The sequence below is a fragment of the Halictus rubicundus genome, chromosome 17 (genome assembly GCF_050948215.1).
Source record: "Halictus rubicundus isolate RS-2024b chromosome 17, iyHalRubi1_principal, whole genome shotgun sequence".
Lineage (NCBI taxonomy): Eukaryota > Metazoa > Arthropoda > Insecta > Hymenoptera > Halictidae > Halictus > Halictus rubicundus.
This window is the reverse complement of record NC_135165.1, coordinates 9,252,057-9,274,340: the sequence shown is the minus strand read 5'-3', so window position 1 is coordinate 9,274,340 and position 22,284 is coordinate 9,252,057. Positions and strand designations below refer to the sequence as shown.

The 22,284-nt window shown below is 38.9% G+C and overlaps 2 protein-coding genes across 6 annotated transcripts in view; one reads left to right on the top strand and one right to left on the bottom strand.

Annotated features, from left to right (window-relative positions):
* Nucleotides 1–3,661: 3,661 nt before the first annotated feature.
* The window catches only part of LOC143362635 (uncharacterized), a 114,467-nt gene continuing 95,844 nt past the window's right edge, over nt 3,662–22,284 (bottom strand). The window contains exons 10-11 of one of the 2 annotated variants that reach the window (XM_076802981.1): nt 18,533–18,715; nt 3,662–3,776 (exon numbers count right to left, since the gene is read on the bottom strand). In XM_076802981.1, the coding sequence (XP_076659096.1) occupies nt 18,539–18,715 (177 nt within the window). In that variant the 3' untranslated portion in view covers nt 3,662–3,776; nt 18,533–18,538. Of the gene's footprint in view, nt 3,777–18,508; nt 18,716–22,284 lie in introns of those variants that run through there. The other variant, XM_076802980.1, reaches the window with a different exon arrangement.
* On the top strand, nt 12,625–18,306 carry LOC143362636 (protein SERAC1). 4 transcript variants are annotated; one of them, XM_076802985.1, is made up of 15 exons: nt 12,625–12,712; nt 13,163–13,290; nt 13,384–13,584; nt 13,649–13,776; nt 13,850–13,960; nt 14,051–14,186; nt 14,255–14,398; nt 14,462–14,719; nt 14,848–15,055; nt 15,127–15,291; nt 16,832–16,959; nt 17,064–17,216; nt 17,293–17,439; nt 17,707–17,773; nt 17,854–18,306. In XM_076802985.1, exons 2-15 carry the CDS (start codon nt 13,176–13,178, stop codon nt 17,969–17,971), a joined length of 2,079 nt encoding a protein of 692 aa, XP_076659100.1. In that variant the 5' UTR covers nt 12,625–12,712; nt 13,163–13,175; the 3' UTR covers nt 17,972–18,306. The 4 variants fall into 4 exon arrangements, with proteins under 4 accessions (XP_076659100.1, XP_076659101.1, XP_076659099.1 ...); XM_076802984.1 differs by lacking the exon at nt 12,625–12,712 and adding an exon at nt 12,745–13,085; XM_076802986.1 differs by lacking the exons at nt 12,625–12,712; nt 17,293–17,439 and adding an exon at nt 12,744–13,085.

Sequence of the window (22,284 nt, the reverse complement as noted above, 5' to 3'; positions counted from 1 at the left end):
CTCTCCTCTAGAACATTATGGAAATAGGAATCGTTCCTACCTCTTCGTGAAACAGCATCACACATCCTTATATATTAACGTAAATTATACATATATTGTAAAAACGAGAATAGTTGTTTTTTTTTATAGGAAGTATTCACGTTAGGAAGGGGGTCATGCCTTGTGAATTCGATCATTTTTGGGGGACTATGTCTCGACTTTTGATGACATTGAAATGTGTTGTGGTCCAAGTGAAACTGGAAGAAATCCGAAACAATACACCCAAAAGTGTCCGATATCGTGTTTAATGACTCAATCACATGGTAACTTGTAGAATAAGAAGAATTAATTCCACATAAATTGCATCGTTTTGTCTTACGACACGAAAAAATGTATATGGAAAACTTCTGAATTCTTGTCCATAATGACCTAAAAATGATTAGATGGAAGGCTCCCTGGCAGGAATGCGATGGCGTATCTATATCTTGTCCAATGAGACGAGACAGTAGACGTAAACATAGGCGCTCGAGTGCGACAGAGTTGAAGTTACCCTTGCAAGACAATTAGCAAAGGACGCACGCTGGGTGCTTCACTGCCTTGGTCTCGTTGGGTAGAGCATAGGTACGAATGCGCGGCCGATTGGATCAGAGTGCAAGGGACAGGCCTCGTTTCACACGTACTTTCGGCTATAGTCGAGATATTGGCTACAGCGTCACATATACTATGTAGCGTGTGACGTCGAAGCCAAGATACTGGGTCTGCGGGCGCGGCGGAGATGAGCATAGGCAGACCTAACGATAGACTCCCCAAAAATGGTGGCACTGAAAGAATGGCGACATTAAAATGGTTTTTTTTTTGGTTGCGTCGTAAGACCTTACGTACGACGCGACAAGCACGCGACCAAGGCCAGGTATAAAAATCCCTATCGACGACCTACCGACCATGGACGTCATAAATTAAAAATCCTTCCGATTGTACCCACCACTTTCGTAATTTTTAAGCCAGCCGAATGCAGCACATGCGGAACCTTGTACACCGTTAGCGTACTAAGATTTACAACCGTAGATGTTTGCGAACCAAATGTTATACGTATATTTCCACTTTTCCAATTTTCCACTATTTCCACCAGCTTTCGAACACACCTTGCAACTAATGAATTCTAATCATTTAAACTTGTTCTCCGGAGTTTTGACTTATAATCACTTATAAGATATAAGATATAATTTAACTATGCTAAAATTGATTTGTGAAGCTGATTTTCATCGTTCCATCGTTAAATTAGATTATAGTTTGAACCATTACTTCTTAACATTACAACTCAGATGAACAATATTCTTTTCTCTACTTCGAACATGGCTTGTGTGCGGATGCTGTCGTGGCACCGGCGGCCGATGCCACGCGGCCTGTGCCAGGTGGCGGCCGCCGGTGCCAGGCGGCCGAAAACGGATGCCCAACGGCTTGCCCAGCTCTCAGCGGATGCATAGGCATCCCCGGGTGTAGAGGGGAGTAAACTGTTCGGGAGTTAGGTAGCGAACCCCCGCTGTGTGCGGGTCTTAGCTTTTGTTGCGAGCATCTCGAGCGCCTTCTCAGGTTGATTTTTATGGTTCTGGTGCGTATGAATTAGAAAATCGTGGTAGTATCCATACTAACGTTCGCCTCCGGCAAGTATGAAGAGACCCTAAAGCGTCAAGACCCCTCGTCACCCCACCGATGTAACCGATGTAAAATGCAATTTTATGCGTGAAATTTAATCGTTTGAAATTAATAATATAAATATCTAATGATAAAACATAATGAAATTAAAAAAAAAATGCGTTAGTCGGCAGGATTTAAACCCTGGTCGTCCGGTTGAAAACATGGCACGCTACCGTTGCGCCACATCGACTCTTGGTGTAGGCTAGAAAAAATACGGAATTACATGGGAAATAATGAAACTTCAATCATCAATATCTCGAAAAGTATTGGGTATCTGCCCCTATAATGGTATATATTCGTAAAGAGGAGAACGAGATCTATAAGTGTGCAAAGTTTCAACCGAATCGGTGACCCGAAGGACGTGGCCTCTCCTTGTAAGTAAAAAAATTAATTTTCTGTTTTTACTACGGATCACAATAAGAACGATTGAATTTTTCATTACTTGTATATTGTATTTATTCTTTTTTTTTTATTCTATAACTATTACAGAATATATTTTGTTGAATAATCATTATTTTATAAATATCGCAATAATTTACAAATTAATTAATTACACCTATAAACTATCGATTATAAAATAAGGATTACAATGGCGAACAATATGGAAAATAAGAAGGCAATAAGTGTGTAATGAAATTATACAATAAAAGATAATTATTTTCATTCTATGCATTATACTGTTGCGTCGCAGTGTGGTGGAATAGGGATTTTGGTTGTGGGTTCGAGTGCCCGTGGAGCGCTGAAGCGCTCTGCTCGTGGAAGTTAAGAAATAAACTTTGTACACAGAGTTTAAAGGCGAAAAACTGTTGTAGATTTTATTAGAAGTACTTGGAGATGTAACTCCCTCAGTTCTACAATGAGTTCTGTCTCATCCTGGAGCTTCGAATCCTTTTTCTAGCTTCTTCCTTCTCGTCTCGCTTCCTTAGCCAATAGGAAAATTGGGATCTTCTGGCTAGGCGTTGATTCGTCGGATCACTCGTCTTCCGGTTGCTGCTTGATGGTGATTGGTAGTGGATGGATCTTAATAGCGCACGCACGGGAGTGGGGTACGCATGAGGGTGAAGCCCCGCCAAAACAAGGGACGTGGGGCCATGTGGGACCGAACAAGAGAGAGGTCCGAGGGAGTTCCAAGAGGTCCTTGACTGAGAATTTATGACCTCTTGTCCTTAACTGATTCCGGACTTCGACTATCCCTAATTTATGTAGAATTGGAGAAGCTACTCTAAGAGGCTGCGTGACTTTCTCTAAATTCCGCAATTAGTCTCGCCGACTCGAATTTCGTCAAGGATCTCTATGGAACTCTCCCGGTCTTTCTTTACCTACTCTAAACTATCGCGCCCAAATAAAATACGTATGTATGAAATACGCGATTGCATCTTATATTTAAATTTGCCTCTCCGCGCCATTAATCGATACTATATATATCTAGCTATGTTCGCGTGGTCAACTGGCCACGCTACAATACTGTTGCGTCGCAGTGTGGTGGAATAGGGACTTTTGTTGTGGGTTCGAGTGCCCGTGGAGCGCTGAAGCGCTCTGCTCGTGGAGGTTAAGAAATAAACTTAATACACAGAGTAAATGGCGAAAACTGTTATAGATTTTATTGGTAGTTCTTTGAGATGTAACTCCCTCGGTTCTACAATGAGTTCTGTCTCATCCTGGAGCTTCAAATCCTTTCCCAGCTTCTTCCTTCTCGTATCCCTTCCTTAGTCAATAGGAAAATTAGAATCTTTTGGCTAGGCGTTGATTCGTCGGATGACTCGTCTTCCGGTTGCTGCTTGATGGTGATTGGTAGTGGATGGATCTTAATAGGGCACGCACGGGAGTGGGGTACGCATGAGGGTGAAGCCCTGCCAAAACGAGGGACGTGGGGCCATGTGGGACCGAACAAGAGAGAGGTCCGAGGGAGTTCCAAGAGGTCCTTGACTGAGAATTTATGACCTCTTGTCCTTAACTGATTCCGGACTTCGACTATCCCTAATTTATGTAGAATTGGAGAAGCTACTCTCAGAGAGGAATGAGAGTGCTCACGCCCGGGGTTTCGGCGTTCCCACTTTCGTGACATCGCCGCTTTAGCATAGCACAGAACCGGTCAGTCTTTCCTGGAACAGAACCGGTCAGTCTTTTAGCATGGCACAGAACCGGTCAGTCTTTCCTGGAACAGAACCGGTCCGTCTTTTAGCATAAAACTGAAGGCACATTATTTTTTTAACCAGGATTAGAACGTACAGTTTAATTGTTTTATATGAAATATGTAACTAACATGTAAATCTTGTGTACAAAATCTCTAATTAATATAAATTAAGAATATTATTAATTGTAATGATACGTATTTTGTAAGGAATTCGAGCGACCGCGACCCATGCGGGCCGCAACCATAGGCCGGCCAAGGGCGTAGTTTATGATTACGGTGCGGACGTGACTTCAGGCTATTTTTGAGATTTAGCGGAACTTTATGTTTTATGATGATTTATTAGAGACTTCGTATTTTAGCTAAAGGTCTCAATAGCCGTTGACGTACCGTAAGACATCTGCGGACCAAATGCGTAACGCTAAGGGCCCTAGGTAGGCGACGAGGATACCCAAATAAACTAGTCGGCTTCCCTCACCCTGTCGCCTCTCGGAGGGCGTACTTTACAATTAAGACACCCGATTGGCTTCTGGAATGTAACCGCCTACACGGCAAAAACCGTTAAAAGTGTAGAGCGGAGAAGAAGCCAACGTTGTCGTTGCGCGCACGAGGGTAACCTCTAGTCCCTGTCCTTTTCCGAAATAAACGTGTTTATGAAATCGCATTCTAAGATCCTCGACATCCTTACAATTTTATTTTTTTCCAAGTTTGTAGTTGCAAACTCTAGTTGTAAAAAATGGAAAATCCGGAAAAATTCGAACAAATACAGATCTCATATCGAAGTTTAAAAGCGACCAACCTGAATATTAATTTAATAATGAGCTATTGTCATCAACACTATCTTAAATTTTTTCATATATTTAGCTACTGTTATTATTAATTAAAAAATTTTTTTCTTTCATGAATAAATATTTTTTCCACCTCAGGACCATAAGATTTTTACTAGATGACTTTAAAAACACATTAGAACTATTTTTAAATAATTCTACTCGAAAACATTCTAGTTTACTCTTTATTTCACCGTTCTACTAATTTTTTATGGGCTGCATTGCAGCTCTGTTTAACACCCCTTTACAACCCAATACCATGGTACCATCCATATTCAAGGAAGAACAATTTTTTGCGACGATCATTGAAAAAACAAAATAGTTTCCACAATGCAGTACTTTAGTGCGTTTGTGACTTAGCGCCCAGAACACCTACCTGTGTTCTGTGTCCCATCTGGAGTTTTATGGTACGCTAACAATCGCTATTGAGTCGCAATCCAGACCATACAAGCGAATGCATCCACAACTTCCAGAGACCTGCCTCCAAAACTAATTAAAGGAAGGCTAGACATGCAGTGTGTACTAAACTCCTCAAAAGAGGCGGATTCCAGTCGCTCGTGTCATAAACCGCATTCGATACTTCATCGACAGGGTGATCTTACATATTTCTGTAACAGTTCCTGAACACATTATCATTCATCTGAAACTGCTTTGTACGACATTACACACGCCACATAATTTTTATTTTCTAATTTTGTCAAAGTAGTACATATAACAGAATCATATAAGTGTCTACAATTACTTGAAATCTAAAATATAGAGCGTTTCTTCCTCTGCGACTGTAAAAAAAGTACTTTAAAAGAATGTTTAGATAAAAGGTGGGCTGTCTTTCCAAAAGGCACCTGTGGCCGATCGAGATGAAACTTGGTGGGTATGTAAAACTTAACATTCTGAATAACTTTTTCCTATACATGTAACCGCGGCTCAGCCATAGGTTTCGGAGATATTCGCGGAAAACTACAGCTACTACTACATTGAATTTTGCCTATACGCGCACGTCCGAGGCGTGCGTATTGTGCTTTCCTCGGTGCTTTTCGGAAGTACAGCCGGAGGTATAATGGGTATAATTCAAATTTGTTGGAGTTAGGATGTTGAGGGGACGGAGTCGACTCAATGATCTGTTTATGTTTTTTTCCGATAGAAATGCGATACGCACGCCTCGGACGTGCACGTATAGGAATATCTCCGAAACTATGGCCGAGCCGCGGTTACATGTATAGGAAAAAGTTGTTCAGAATGTTGAGTTTTACATACCCACCACCAAGTTTCATCTCGATCGGCCATCGGTGCCTTACGGAATAATATCCAAAAATTGTTTAATACAAAACAGGATATAATCCGGTGTAAGTTAGAAAGTAATATCATTGATCTTCTAAGAAGTAATATCATTGAATAAGTTAAGAAATAATATCATTGATCGAAAAGCAAAAAATCATTTATTACATAGTGTTGAAAATATAGACAGGAGACTGAGGCACGGAGTGACTCAGGATCGATAGGAAAGTGATGTAGGTAGGTGACTGGAGAATGGATGTAGGAAAGATGCTGGTAGAGTAAAGTATGTGTGTAACAGAAGATTAAGTATATTAACAAAATAGTGATTGAGTACAAAGGAAATAACAATGAAGCGAGACGTCGTCACGAGTATACAGAAGATGCGCGAAGTCCGCGAACACAAACATTATAATATAGCGATCAGTCGATCGTAGGACAAGACGCGTGAACTATGGTGATCAGTCGATCAGAAAATTGCCAAAGGACCCCGCGTTGGGCTTGTCGCGGGTTATTTATACTGTGCGGGGCCACCGACAGCGGAAGGAATAAGGAGTGGGGTTTTTGAAAATGACAAAGGATTTGGCAGTGTCGAGCGTTAGTTGGCGTACGAGGGCAATGCCCTATGGAGGTGGTGCGGTCTATAGCCCTGTATGGGGCCCCCGTATGGCACCGCTCGCTCGAGGCCAGCACGCCCAGCCGCAAGCTCTTTGAAAGAGTGCGGCGGCGGCTGGCCTTGCGGGTCATACGGGGGTACCGCACCATCTCCACCGAGGCGGCGGGACTCCTCGCCGTGATTCCACCCTTCACTGTGGTGGCGGCGGAGCGGGCGAAGCTATACCACATCGCCCGCTCCTTCCGCCGCCCGCCGGGGGTGGAACTCACGCGCGGGGAGGAGTTGGAGCTCGAGGGCCAGAATCGCCAGGCCCGGACGGAAAGTTTATCGGATTGGAGGGCGCTGCTAACGCCCTCCACACGTCCGATTGTCCGGGCCCTCCTGCCCATATTTTATATATGGTGCAGGAGGCGGGGAAGGTTGACCTTCCGCCTCACGCAGGTGCTCTCCGGCCACGGTTGCTTCGGAGAGTACCTGCATAGAATGGGGCGGGAGCCGACTGCGCAGTGCCACCACTGCGGCGAAGACGTCGACACGGCGCGGCACACTCTGGAGGAGTGCCCTGCTTGGGCCGGGCCGCGCCGTGTCCTGAGAGCCGCAGTGGGCGGGTGGGACCTCGCGCTGTCGACCGTGGTCGACCACATGGTCGGCAGCGTGGGGTCGTGGAATGCGGTGGCCTCCTTCTGTGAGGTAGTAATGACCCAGAAGGAGGCCGCCGAGCGGGCCCGGGAACGGGACCCGGGCTCCGCGAGAAGGGTGTGGGCGCGGGTACGACCCCCGCGCCGACGTGTGCACCCCAGGAGGGGGCGGAGAGGGTAGGGAGGCCCCCGCGCCAACGTGTGCCCCCGGTGGTGGGGGGCGGAGTGGGTCTGGCGCGGGGAGTTCCCCCGCGCCCTGTTATGCCCCCACAACTGGGGGTGGTGAACTTGGGGGCTCGGGGTGTGAGCTGACCCGGGCCCCCGGGGGGGAGCGTAGCTCCCCCCGTGATAGGCCGACACCCCCCGGGTTAGTTTCCCGGTGTAGGGGGGTGTCGGTCCGTCCCTCCCCGATTGGGGAGGGGGATACGTGGGGGGTTGTGGCGAAAGGAAGGGTCGGGGCGTGCCGGATCACGCCTCCGACGGCCCTTCCTTCCGGTGGCGGCGTCTTCTTGCCTCGGCCGGGGCTGGTTCCTTCGGGATACCGGCTCCGAGCGGGGCACGAAGACTCCGGGAGCTGTGGGTGGACCGAGCTGGGGCTCGGGAAGCCCAATCCGAAGGCTCCAGGGATGGGGACACCGGGCGGGTCCCTCCGCCCGGGGTCTTATAGCGTAGGAAGTGGGGGAGGTTAACCCCTCCCCCGGGGTATGATGATAGCTGGGAGGTGTCCTGTTGAGTACTCGCGTGATCCAGGCACCTCCCATTTAGCTTAGGTGGGCGTGAGGTTTTAGTGGGTAGTCCCCGGGGGCTCGCCCCCCGGGGAGAATCCCACATAACCCCGGCTTCCCCCAGGGAGTCGGGGTATGTATAAAACATTTCCTCACGATAAAAAAAAAAAGAAAAAGAAAAAGAAAATGAACACAGGATATTTATAAAAACTTCTTAAAATTTAATATATGTATATATTTGATATATAAATAATAATATATAATAATAGTAAATAATTCTGTTGTTAGTAAATAAATACATGTTATTTATAATTCAAAATGCAATTTTATGCGTGAAATTTAATCGATTGAAATTAATAATATAAATAGACAATGATAAAACATAATAAAAAAAAATGCATTAGTCGGCAAGACTTGAATCCTGGTCGTTCGGCTGAAAACTTGGTACGTTACCGTCGTGCCACACCGATTCTTGTAATCTAGGAAAAAGACGGCATTATATAAGAAATAATGAAACTTTAATCGTCAATATCTCCAAAACTATTGAGTATCTGCCCCTATAATGGTATATATTCGTGAAAAAAGAGAACGTGATCTATAAGTGTGCAAAATTTCAACAGAATCGGTGACCCGAAGGTCGTGGCCTCTCCTTTTAGCCTTGAAATCAGGCCTCTGGAAGTTGCGAATGCGTTTGCTTGTACGGTCTGATTTGCAACTCAATGTCGATTGTTAGCATGCCATAAAACTCCAGATGTGACACAGTAGGGATGTGCGGGCCGGCTCGTGAATCGGGCACTCGAATCGGGACACGTCGAGCGGTCCGAGCCTTTCGGACGACCCATGACCCGACTTCATCGAGCGCGTTCGAAAAGAATCGGGCAAGTTCGGGCGAGCGAGTTATCGCAATACCCAAGATTCAACTCTGCGTTCTTTTTGAAATAGATAATGGTAATAATATAGTATTTCATTTGTAACTTATAACGTGATTTTTAATATATTTGATTTTTTTAATAACTACATTAGGTATATTCGGCAAGTATGTGCGTAACCTTTATTTGTATTAATATTTTAAATAATGCACGTTTCACGTGAAAAACTTAAAAGACAATATTTCCGGCATTTTGACGAATTTGTTTCGAATGAACTTACATATAAATCGATAATATCATTAACTCCTTACGGAGTTACATACACATAGAAGGTATATAAATATGGTAAATTATAATAATTTTTTGGAGAGTGATGTTAATATTAACTTCTATATGGCTTGCTTAATATCGTGTTATTTAACTTACTGAACTATCATTAACCTTACGTAAATTGTGCAACGCCTACTGACTCCGTGAATTCATTTTCTCACGTAAGCCTCGCAGGATACTGCACAAAGATCCCTTGTTCAAGGATCTTTCCCCGAAACTTGTATCGCCTTTCTCCTGAGTGTCTGCCTGCGATGTGTGAATTGTCATTGAGTGGAGTACGCCTGGTCTGTCTTCCCGCTTCTAGACCCGTACCCCAAGCCCGTAACGAATTCTTAGGGCCAAGCATGCCAATAAATAACTAAAAAATGACAGTGTCTCACTCGATCGTAAAACAGATCCAGACATGATGTCTGAGCATGGGCAATCATGATGTCTAGACAATTCTAGAAAAATATAATATTAAATTCCCTACATTTCAATTTAAATAAGATAAGCTAATTTTTAAAGTAAGTGAAATTACAATCAAAGTAAATACTTTTGTCTACACGTATAACTCCACACAATCAAATTGTACAAAAATTTTAACAGCTTATAGCTGGCAAAGATTATTCGAAGAAAATTATTCGAAGCGTTTGAATAGCAATACAGATCAAATTATATCGTGTTTAGTGTCATTTTAATCAGAAAAACTCCACAAATAGGTTGATGGAAGTGCTATAAAAAAATAATGACAAATAAAGAAGTTTTGTAATTTGATTAGTAGTAGTTTCACACCGATATACCTGCTCTCGCCTCGGATCGCGCGGCTGCCGTTTATTGCACCGCTGGGCGACCGAGGTGGCACGAGCTTCTGGGCCTGGGCCGACGGGGCTCGAAGCCGCTTATTCAAGCTGACGAAAATTATTCGAAATTCGGAAGAATTAGTCGTAGCCTCCGAATAACAGAACAGATAAAAAATGAAAATTTAATTTGAACCTTCGAATATAAAAAAGTATTTTTATTCGTCGGCTAAATTCTCATCTAATAAAATTATTTATTCGACACTCGTCCAATAAAGATGCTTTTTTTTATTCGAACCTTCAAATAACAAATAAAGATAAAGTATCTTTTATTCGAATTTTTATTTAAATAATTTTTTATCCCAAATAATGCCCATCTCTGCGAGGGCCGTTAGCACCGTGAAAGATTTACTTAATATTTAATTGAATTTAATAATTACAAAGAGTGTATCATGCACAAAGTGCATGCACTTGGAACTGTTACAGAAATATGTAAGATCACCCTTTCGATGAAGTATCGAATGAGGTTTATAACACGAGCGATTGGAATCCGCCTCTTTTGAGGAGTTTAGTACACACTGCATGTCTAGCCTTCCTTTAATTAGTTTTGGAGGCAGGTCTCTGGAAGTTGTGGATGCATTCGCTTGTATGGTCTGGCTTGCGAGTTAGCGTACCATAAAACTCCAGATGTGACACAGAACACAGGTAGGTGTGCTGGGCGCTACGTCACCAACGCACTAAAGTACTGCATTGTGGAAACTATTTTGTTTTTTCAATGATCGTCGCAAAAAATTGTTCTTCCTTGAATATGGATGGTACCATGGTATTGAGTTGTAAAAGAGTGCAATGCAGCCCATAAAAAATTAGTAGAACGGTGAAATAAAGAGCAAACTAGAATGTTTTCGAGTGAAATTATTTAAAAATAGTTCTAATGTGTTTTTAAAGTCATCTAGTAAAAATCTTATGGTGCTGAGGTGGAAAAAATATTTATTCATGAAAGAAAATTTTTTTTAATTAATAATAACAGTAGCTAAATATATGAACAAATTTAAGATAGTGTTGATGACAATAGCTCATTTTTAGATTAATATTCAGGTTGGTCGCTTTTGAACTTAGATATGAGATCTGTATTTGTTCGAATTTTTCCGGGTTTTCCATTTTTTACAACTAGAGTTTGCAACTACAAAATTGGAAAAAAATAAAATACGTATCATTACAATTAATATTATTCTTAATTTATATTAATTAGAGATTTTGTACACAAGATTTACATGTTAGTTACATATTTCATATAAAACAATTAAGCTGTACGTTCTAATCCTGAAAGACGACACGGTTCTGTTCCAGGAAAGACGACACGGTTCTGTGTCATGCTAAAAGACGACACGGTTCTGTTCTAGGAAAGACGACACGGTTCTGTGCCATGCTAAGGCTGAGCAGATGTCAGCACTATATCGGGAACGCCGAAAACCCGGGCGTGAGCACTCTCCTATCCTCTCTGCAATGTAAACGGATGGAGAATCACGCACGAATGAAAGTTTAAACTTTTAGATTGTTCAATATATCCTCATAAAATTGTGACGAGCGAATGGAGGGGATTTTCCTGATGAAAATGAGATCAAATTCGGGTGTAATCGACCAAGTTTCACTGATACGTAATGTTACGATAAAAATTACAATCTCATTAAAGACAGTCCAAATGATGTCGTGTTTAGACTCATTTTGATCGGGATGAGCTCTACAACTCATTCGTATTAACAATATTGTTCTGATTAAAAACATAAAAGCATAAATTGCCAATAATGTTGGATTCTCCATCTGCTTACATTGTAGGCTGTTGGTCGGTCTTTATAAAAAAATCTTTATCCGTCGAATAAATTCATTACGTGTGGAATAGAGATAACATAATTATTTTTATTTGACGCGTAACAAATAATTTTTTATCTTTTATTCGCTGTTTGAAATGTCTATTTCAATAAAAATTTGCCCATCTTTGCTTCTACAATTATATTATTTTATATTATATTAATTCATCCACGTGATTCTCTCTCAAACTCTATACTATTCGGAATAGTACGTTAAATAAACGCTACTCTGGTTTTCAACATATTTCTGTTCCCACAGATCGATTCTTGGAACAATTATCTATAAAAAAAGTGTAAGGAAATAATGCTTGTTCATGAAATATTTTTAAATTACAAATTAAGGTATCTCATATGAAATTTGAAGTAGAAATTGATTTTCCTAAAATTATGCTTTAATAATTTCTTACGTAAAATATTTTTACTAATTTTTCGTCCTTGATATTAGTTTTACTTTTAATATTTTAAATCTTAAAAAGCAACACTAAAGAAAAAAATATCTGTTTAATTAGAATACGTTCGTCGGAGAATGTAACATTTGATAATCGATATGGTTCCGTGATGATTCACCTTCTCACCGACGAGAATTTCCTTCGTGGGCTTCTGCACCGACGAGATACCGTCGTTGGCCTTCTGTTTCTTACTCCAGGCAAAATCTATCCTAGAGGGCGGTAAACAACACCGTATTTTTCGAGCGACACATTCTCCCGTAAGGCTGGCAGTCTTTATATATATCTCGTCGGTGACACGGGGGCTGGCAGTCTTTATATATGTCTCGTCGGTGTGATTGGTCTACTCCTATACCTCGTCTGCGTTAACAGTACCTCGTCGGTGGTTCTGTTCCATGTTAAAAAGTAGACATGGTTCTGTTCCATGCTAAAAAGGTGACGTCACAAAAGTGGGGTCACCGAAACCCCGGGCGTGAGTACTCTCCTATTCTCTCTGTATATATTCAGTTTGGAGTGGTTTGGAGCTATTTACAGACGCATGTGTGTTCAAAATTGGTTTATAATAAAGACCAGAGTTTCTCCTCTGTAAGAATCCGGTGTAGTGATACAAATAAAAAAATCATAGTTTGGCGATTTATTACTTTTGTGACACAATTGTCTTTTAAAAGAAGATTAGAAAGTAGTATGATAGTTATTGAAGTGTATTATTATAAATATTGTTGACACATTCAACAATTATGTTTGCCATTTGACAAAGTTATAATTATAATATCTTTGAGAAAACTGTTGTATAATTGCATTTTGGTTCTATGATAAAGTGAAATTGTTTTCCAATATTTACGATGGGGTTACAAACTTGCAAAAAATATGTTTACTACTTGAAATCGACTGGAATTTGTATCGTTGTGATGGGGTTAGTTTTTGCACACATATATACCTTTCCTCAAGTCTTCGATTCAGTTGCTAAGAATTGTATTTTATTTTTTATAGAAGCTGTTGGTTTATGTACCAATTACGACAAGTGTCACAAATTTTACGGTCTACTGTACCTGTTAATGTCTTAAATTTAGAGCAAACGCACGCACAATACATTTACATTGACGATCCCCGGTATAAAGGTATTTATTTAACGTTTCGATGTTTTACCAATTTATTTAATTTTCAATAGTGTTGTAACCGTATATAAAAATGTATTGATCTTATAATTTTAGATGTGTTTATGTTTCGACAAACTGAAAATTTACAGTCATCTATACCAGTGCAATCGCCTTCTTTCAGTCATATAGTAATGAAATGGTGGAAATCATTAACTCGTAATGTAGCATATAAATTATTACACATAGCTCAACATGGAGACCAAATTGAACGATTGAAAGCGATAAATATGTTAAATTCATTACAATATTTAAAAGGTATTTTTCTATTTATCAAATAATTGTGTAGAATATGGTTTGAAATTAAAAATAAAAATTACAGATTGGCATTATCGTCATATTGCACAAATGTTGGATGCCAGAACAGCAGTATGTTTGGCAAGAATGCCAAACGTTGACTCAAGATTTTTTTTAAAGCCACCATACTATTATATAGAACATAAATTATATGTATGTACAATTTTCAATATGTGATGAAATTTTATCTATAAAGAAATATTTAACAAACAGATAATCTTTTTAGGATGTAGTAGAAAAAGTACATTATTTGCTTCTTCATTTGAATACACTATCAAAAAATACTCATCCATGCCTTATTTACTTTTTAAATAAAAAATTCAGAGACTCGCAACGTGTAAGTATCGCTATTATACAAAGGTTTGATGTTAGTAATGTAAATTATTTTCTGTACATTTTAATTATCTGCAAAGTATGAAACGAACAGGATGGTTTGATATTCGAACACGATTTAACAAGCATAGGATTAGCTGCTTCTCCAGCTATAATATGGGATCAGGGTCTATTACAGAACTGTGTTCAAGCATTGTGCCACCACTCATGCCTCGAACAATATAGTAAAGGTACAATGATCCAAAACAAACTCAGCTATAGACATTTTCTATTAATACATAAATTGCTTTTTTTTTAGATATTGTGGAAGCAGGAGGACTTCCGATATTGATGATGTTGAAAAAAATTTTTAACGACAACATTAACATGTGCATATTGCTTGCGAAGATCATTTCTAACATTTCTCTTCATTCAGAATATTTAGAACAGGTTTTCCAAGCCGGTAAATTCTAATTGCCTTGGTTTGAAGATATTGGTCACTATTCTAATACACTTCTGTCTTTAGGGTGGATTAGTACGTTGGTAGAATGGTCTTGTAATCCTGACGTACGATTGTCCGCACCTGCAAGTCGTGCATTGGCAAATTTAGATGTAGATGAAACAGAAAATGTTAAATATCCAAGGCGCATTTATCTCCTTCACCCTTTACATAAAACAAAAACAAATACAAAATTAGATGTTGTTTTTCTCCATGGACTTCTCGGCGGTGTATTTATAACGTGGAGACAAAGAGATGAAGATATATATGTTCATGGGGTTGTAGGTTTGTTAGTATTACCATGAATAATAAAAATTTGTTCTTCATGAACATATATTAATATTTCGCTATATATCAATAACGCTTACTAACATTGTAATTAGGATAAAAAATAATTTGTATACCTATTATAGATCCTTATGTGGTGGATAAAGGAACCGATAACTCAATCAATCATCTATCAATCATCATAGGCGAACAATCACAAGAATTTTTAAGAGACTTAGCATACGATTTAAGAAGGCATGAATGGGAAAAACTAGGACAAGATTTTGAAATAATTTTAGATGATTTTCCTCAAAATACTAATCAGAATGCGCGTGGACCATACTCCTGTAGCGGGTAGAGATTTTCTAATAATAAGTTATTTTATTATAAGTAAATAATGTATATTTAAAGATTTTATATTTTAGGGATAATGCGTGTATGAAAAAATGTGAACGCGATAGGAGGCATAGAACGCAATGTTGGCCTAAAGATTGGCTACCCGAAGATGTCCCATACATCAGAGTCATTGGAGTGAATTATGATTCAAATTTGTCAATGTGGACTCCTTTGTGCCCGATAGAAGGCATGAAGTAAGCTTAAATAATAGTGATACTATATTATACTATGTAATACTATACATACAGGGTGTCCCAAAACTGTTGTACTTCCTTGAAAAGGGTGATTCCTGAGGTCGTTTGAAGTAACATTTTTCCTTTGCGGAAATGTTCTCCTCGGCATTGTTAAGGAGTTATTAACGAAAAACACGGACCAATCAGAACGCGGCTACAGCGGACGGATTTCGACTCGGCCAATCAAGCGGGGTCTGTCAGCCAGCGGGAATCGGTCTACTATTGCCGTACTCTGATTAGTCCATGTTTTTCGTTAAGAACTACTTAACGAGGCTACGGAGAACATTTTCGCAAGCGAAAAAGTTACTTCAAATGGGACACCCTGTATATAATAGATATAGGGTATGACTTTAAATAGCAACAGTAACTGTCTCCATTACTTTTGGTTTTATCATTAAAATTTCTTGATGATTTACATAACATGTTGAATTACGCATTCGTATTTGAACCTAGAAAGACTTTTAGTTTTATACTTAATTTAATTCCTACAACTACGGATGCTAACAATTGATGGCAGTTTGCTTCAATGTGTGATTAAAGCATTTTTTCTATGTTCTTAATGCAGTACATACAGGGTGTTTAGAAAGAAGTATCTAAGACTTCGAGGATTTATAGTGCCCACCGAGGGGAGCAAAAAATGTCTTAAAACAGAGGTCGGCAAGAAATGCACGTTTCGACCGATTTTGGCTCCCACCGCACGTCTTGCCGTCGCCGCCGCCCCCCGTGTCGGTTCTAGTGCTCGACCGACCTCAGGCGCGTACCATATGAACAGCATGTGGAGCATTAAGGCGACACTTGTATCAATAGGTTTCCGATAAGACCGATGAGGCATTATTGTCGATGCATTTTTTTATCAGTGGTATCCTTTGTAGGCCTATTTCACTATGTTGCATGATAATTGCGAAATGACACTATTGGTTTCTCTAAAATGGACATTGCGCCACGTGCTGTTCATACGGTACGTGCCTTAGGTCGGTCAAGCTCTAGGGCCGTCACGGGGGCAAGACGTTCGGCGGGAGCCAGAGGGCAGAGCTCTCGAAAATCGGCCGAAACGTGAATTTCTTGCCGCCTCTGTCCTAGAATCCATTCTTTCTGCGTAAAATCGAGTTTTATCATTTACGAACATTGGGTATCGTAAGTAAAAATGTCTTCGTAAACAAAAAGTTTTATTCAGAACCTGCTAATTTGTAATTCGTTTGCGTCTATTCTATCTGTTGAAATTAGAACAAATTTTGTGTTGACAATGTTAAACTTTTCACTTACAACATCCAATGTTCATAAATGATAAAAATCGATTTTACGGAAAAATTGATTCTGGACCAAATATTTTTTGCTCTACTTGATCAGTACTATAAGCCCTTGAAGTCTTGGATACTTTTTTTTTTACACTCTGCATATAGAGAGTACTACGTTGGTTCATAGTATCATAATATAACGAGAATATTACGTTGTAGATATATTGTTTATAAAATTATTAGAAATGTCTGATTTTATCATACAGGTCCACTTTGAGTGAGAGAAGCGGAGAATATGTTGGGAAACTTGTAACCGCAGGTATTGGAATACGACCAACTGTATGGGTCTGTCACTCAATGGGTGGTTTACTAGTAAAAAAGATGCTCGTTGATGGTTGGTTAATTTTACAGTCTTCAAATATTAATTGTTATTGTTCAGTAAATTTCTTTGCTTACGTGGTAATCCATTTATTTTGTATCATTACTTTCTTCATACAGAATGGAAAAATGGCGATAAAAATAATATATGTAAAAATACTCGCGGTATAATATTTTATAGTACACCCCATCGAGGTTCTCGTATGGCAGTTTTAAAGCAAGCAACGCAGATGCTCTTGTGGCCATCGGTAGAAGTGCAAGAACTTCGTGAAGGTTTGTAAAAAATTTGTACACTGTATTACTCTCAATTTCAATATAATATACTTTATAAAAATACTGTTCCTCTTAGAATCACCGCATTTGTTGCAATTGCATGAAGAATTCCTGAACATGTTGAAGGAATTTCCTATAGAAATCGTCAGTTTTAGTGAAACTAAATCTACACTTGTGACTGCACTAAAAGTTCCATTTCAATTCGTTACTCCTAATTCCGCAGGTACAAATTCAAAGAAAATAATTTATAGCTAAGTTGCGTGTCTTTATGCAAATTTCTATTTTAATAGATTATTATAAGAGAAGTTTATTTAATTGATTAAAAGTTTCCTTATGATGAAAATACGTAGAAATGTCAATAGTATATGTCAATGTTAATGTTTTGATTCACTTTACAAATTTGCATATAATAAATATACAAAGAAATCTGCAGTCTATTTATAATCTAATTGCCACAATAATAAATAAAAACCTTTGTGTTTGCTTTTAGACCCTGGCATAGGTGAATTTTATGAAATTGCTCAAGACCATTTATCCATATGTAAACCAGCTAACAGGTAATAATTTATTAGCACTTTATTTGTTATACATTAATGGTTTTCTCGAGATTTCTAAATGTATGCAAATTTATTTGTAGACATTCCTTCTTGTATCAAAAACTTTTGAGCATTCTGAAACGTCACGTAACTCCCAACGAAGAAACAAAAGTTTCATTGGTTATGGAACTATTATCCTTGCCGAGCAAGTTATTTTAATCTAGAGGATGTGGTTTTCTACATAATTAAAATCATGTATGTAATATGAAAATGTATTTTCGCGTTGTTAAACTATCTATTTTCATGTAATTCGAAACGTGAAGGAAACAGCAGAATAGAAGACCAAATAGGACACCTGCCTTTTAGAAAAATTATAATGGAAATAATACCAATAAGATTAAACACGTTTATATTACAGAAACATCAAGTAATTTTAAAATCTAAAACACTTCTACGGCATTGATCGTTTATTTTTTGACTAGAGTAAATAATAAAATTTTTGTAATAAAATTAATAAAAAGAATGTTTATAATAATAAAAAATAATGAAATACAAGATAAGGTTTGTTCAATACTCAATAACGACTTTACAAGATGCCATAGAAAAATATGTACCTAAACTAATATAAAACAGGTATTTGTTTCATAATATCAGATAATATATCATTTCGTTGTTTGACAAATTTATGTATGTACCTTAGCATGGTGAAATTCGATGGCATAATTGAGGCACTGAGTGAATTAAATAAAAATAGAGTTGATTGAAAATTTATTTTATTACCGTCAACTAGAAATTCGTGTCATAATCAGGATGATGCCGACTCGATAAGTTTGTCGTGCTGTCGTAGCCCTCATATTTGCTGCTGGCGTGAGACCCGTTATAATAGTAGCCATTCCATTCCGATCGCCAACTATCGTACATGTTGTACTTCTTATTGTCTTGAAATGATTTTTCGACGAGTACCTTTAAATGAATTAAGATGTGTTATATTTTTCTCACAAATAATATAGTTTTGTATTTAGTTGTACGATGTCCAATCGGTGACAGGCAAAATTTATAGGAGAAATTCTCCTCTAGCAAAAAACTAATCGATCAAGTATGAGCGATAGGACCTAACAGTTTTTTAAAAATATCTCGGAAATTAAGGGGGCCGGCAGGGTTTGAAATCCATATGCTTATGCATGGGTCAAAACCTTTTCAAACTATCGCTTCAATATTGCAATGAGCAGTTTAAAAGTGGTCACTTGTGTTTCCTAAAAGTCCAATTTATGTCTGTATAGAGCCCAAATTTCGAATTTCTACCTCATCGCAGAGTAATTAACAATATTCGGCAGAAAATTCGAATTCTGAAGCAAGTATGACGTCACAAGATGGCTGCCGCTGAGAGATTCTCTTAATTTCGCGAGATTTAGTGTTCGTATCGAAAAAAGGGCTCTATACAGACATAGCGAAGACATGTACAAACACGGTGGTATGCATTTTTAATTGATTACTTACTTATTTAAGACGTAAAATGACTAGAAAAAAAGGCACAATTTTGCGGTTCAGGTTACTAGCGCCACGGTCTCTCCGCGGCAAACACTGTACGTTGCGATAGAATACGGTCGATAATGCAGATCGATAGTACAGGTTTACGTATGTACGATATGTATGCTGCCGAATATTGTTAATTACTCCCCGATGAGGTGGAAATTCGAAATTTGGGCTCTGTACAGACATGTATTGAACCTTTGGGAATCACAATTGACCATTTATAAACTGCTCATTGCTATATTGAAGCGATAGTTTGAAAAGGTTTCTGACCCTTGCACTTGCCGCTACGCGGCTCGTAACGTCAGGCTTGTTTCGTACGCCTCGCGACCGGCATCATGCTGCCGAATATTGTTAATTACTCCCCGATGAGGTGGAAATTCGAAATTTGGGCTCTGTACAGACATGTATTGAACCTTTGGGAATCATAATTGACCATTTATAAACTGCTCCTTGCAATATTGAAGCGATAATATGAAAAGGTTTCTGACCCTTGTACGTGTCGCTACGCGTCTGGTAACGCCAGGTTGCTTCGAAATATCCGTTATATTCCAGTAACTAACTAGAATGAAATATGTTGTTGTCCATGTGACAGTAGAAGAGGTTTAGCAATAATTTCTTTTTTGCAGCTTGAGGACTATTTTTAGAAATTACAGGCGAAGTTTGCAATTTCTGCGTACATTGTCGATGAACTGGCTTCGCTTGCGAATTATTATCACCGGAACTGTTTCTCCACTTCAGCTACACTCCTTTTTGTTTAATTTAGAAAGGATACGGCTGTTGTAAAATAATGTTTTCGACCATGACAAGTAACTTTATAGTGTAGGAAAGTGTAAACAAATTTTTTTTTACGTTTTTTTTTCGATGATGAGCCAGTGATTCACATGTTGCATAAAATGTGGTCACATTCCCTGAAATTTCCCCTTCAAAATGAACCCTTCAGAAGAATGGAGAATTCTGATTGATTATGTATAGATGTGAGTTTGTATGTGACTTGAATATGTTCTACAAGAAAGGTGTCATTTCTCAATGAAAACCACGAGAACGTGGTGATTATTTACTTGACAATTAGGGTTTCATAAAATATACTTCAAAACCAGAATTTTATGTTGTCGGCTTTGCAGTCTGCAAGGTACTGTCTGCAATATATATGTTTAAATAAAAATTTCAAATAACGAATAAAAGATAAAAAAAATTTTATTCGTTATTGGAAGGTCATATCGTCGATTTGGGAGTTCTAGTCTTAGAATTTAATGGAAAAAGGGCGACACGTTTTTTGAAATGTCTGTAAAATCAACAATTTATAAGAGATCGAAAAATACTTTGAGATTCGGTCACTAAACACTACATATATTAAAATTTGAATAAAAGCCGAAACATTACTACAACAGGGATGACCCATAGTTCTCGAGGTAAAAAAAGGGTCATTTAGTCGTAAATAGGGATGTGCGGGCCGCCCGATTGTCGGGCGCCCGAATCGTCGGGTCGGGTCGCAGAAAGTCGGGCGCGCGATACTTCATGACACATCGGGCGGCCCGAGCGTTTCGGGCTACCCGAGAGTTTCGGGAAGCCTGCTCGACTTCGTCGGGCGGGTTCGGAATGAATCGGACAAGTTCGGGCGAGCGAGTTATCGCGATACCTGAGATTCAACTCTGCGTTCTTATGAAATACATAATGGTAACAATGATATATGATTTCGAAATAATGCACGTTACACGTGAAAAATTTAAGAGAAAACAGCACAAAATGTAAAAAATTGTCATAATTTACCATATTCTCATACGTTCTAGTTGTATGTAATTTCGTAAGGATATTTTAACGACATTATCGATACATATGCAAGTTCATTCGGAGGAACAAATTCGTCAGAATGCCAGAAATATTGTCTCTTAAATTTTTCATACAAATAAAGATTATGCATATGTTTGCCAATTATACCTACGGTAATTATGAAAAAACCAAGTATATTAAAAATTACGTTAATTAAGCTATGAAAGAAGTATCATTATTGCCATTATGTATTTCATAAGAACGCAGAGTTGAATCTCAGGTATCGCGATAACTCGCTCGCTCGAACTTGTCCGATTCATTCCGAACCCGCCCGAGGAAGTCGAGCAGGCAGCCCGAAACTCTCGGGTAGCCCGAATCGAGACCGCCCGACTTTCTGCGACCCGACCCGAACCCGAATACCGGGCGGCCCGCACATGTCTAGTCGTAAACGAAGTCTGCAGGTATTGCGGAGCGCACCACTCACCTACCTGAAACGGGGACACTCCGCGTCCTTTTCCAGCTCATTGTGAAGCCAATGTTCAATTCTCCATCCTTCTAAAGGGGTCATTACGAAGGGGAAACATTTTTAGTAGATACTTTTATGGTTTTACTTTTCTGACTTTATAATGTAATGAAGAAAGGGTGATCCTTTTTTTAACACGTCTATTTAAAATCAACAATTTTTAAGATATCGAGAAATCCTTTGACATTTGTTCATAGGTCGCCAAAGACTACAACATATTCAAATTTGAACAAAATCCCACAGTAGTACTCGAAAATGTGCCCGATTTCGCGTGGAATGACCTCGGTACACAAATGACTGATGCATGAAGCTTGAAGTCCATAATGAAGAAGCGCGGAATAAAATATAGCAGGCCGCCGAAAATTATCGGAAAAATCTTATGGTGCTGAGGTGGAAAAAATATTTATTCATGAAAGAAAATTTTTTTTAATTAATAATAACAGTAGCTAAATATATGAAAAAATTTAAGATAGTGTTGATGACAATAGCTCATTATTAGATTAATATTCAGGTTGGTCGCTTTTAAACTTCGATATGAGATCTGTATTTGTTCGAATTTTTCCGGGTTTTACATTTTTTACAACTAGAGTTTGCAACTACAAAATTGGAAAAAAATAAAATACGTATCATTACAATTAATATTATTCTTAATTTATATTAATTAGAGATTTTGTACACAAGATTTACATGTTAGTTACATATTTCATAT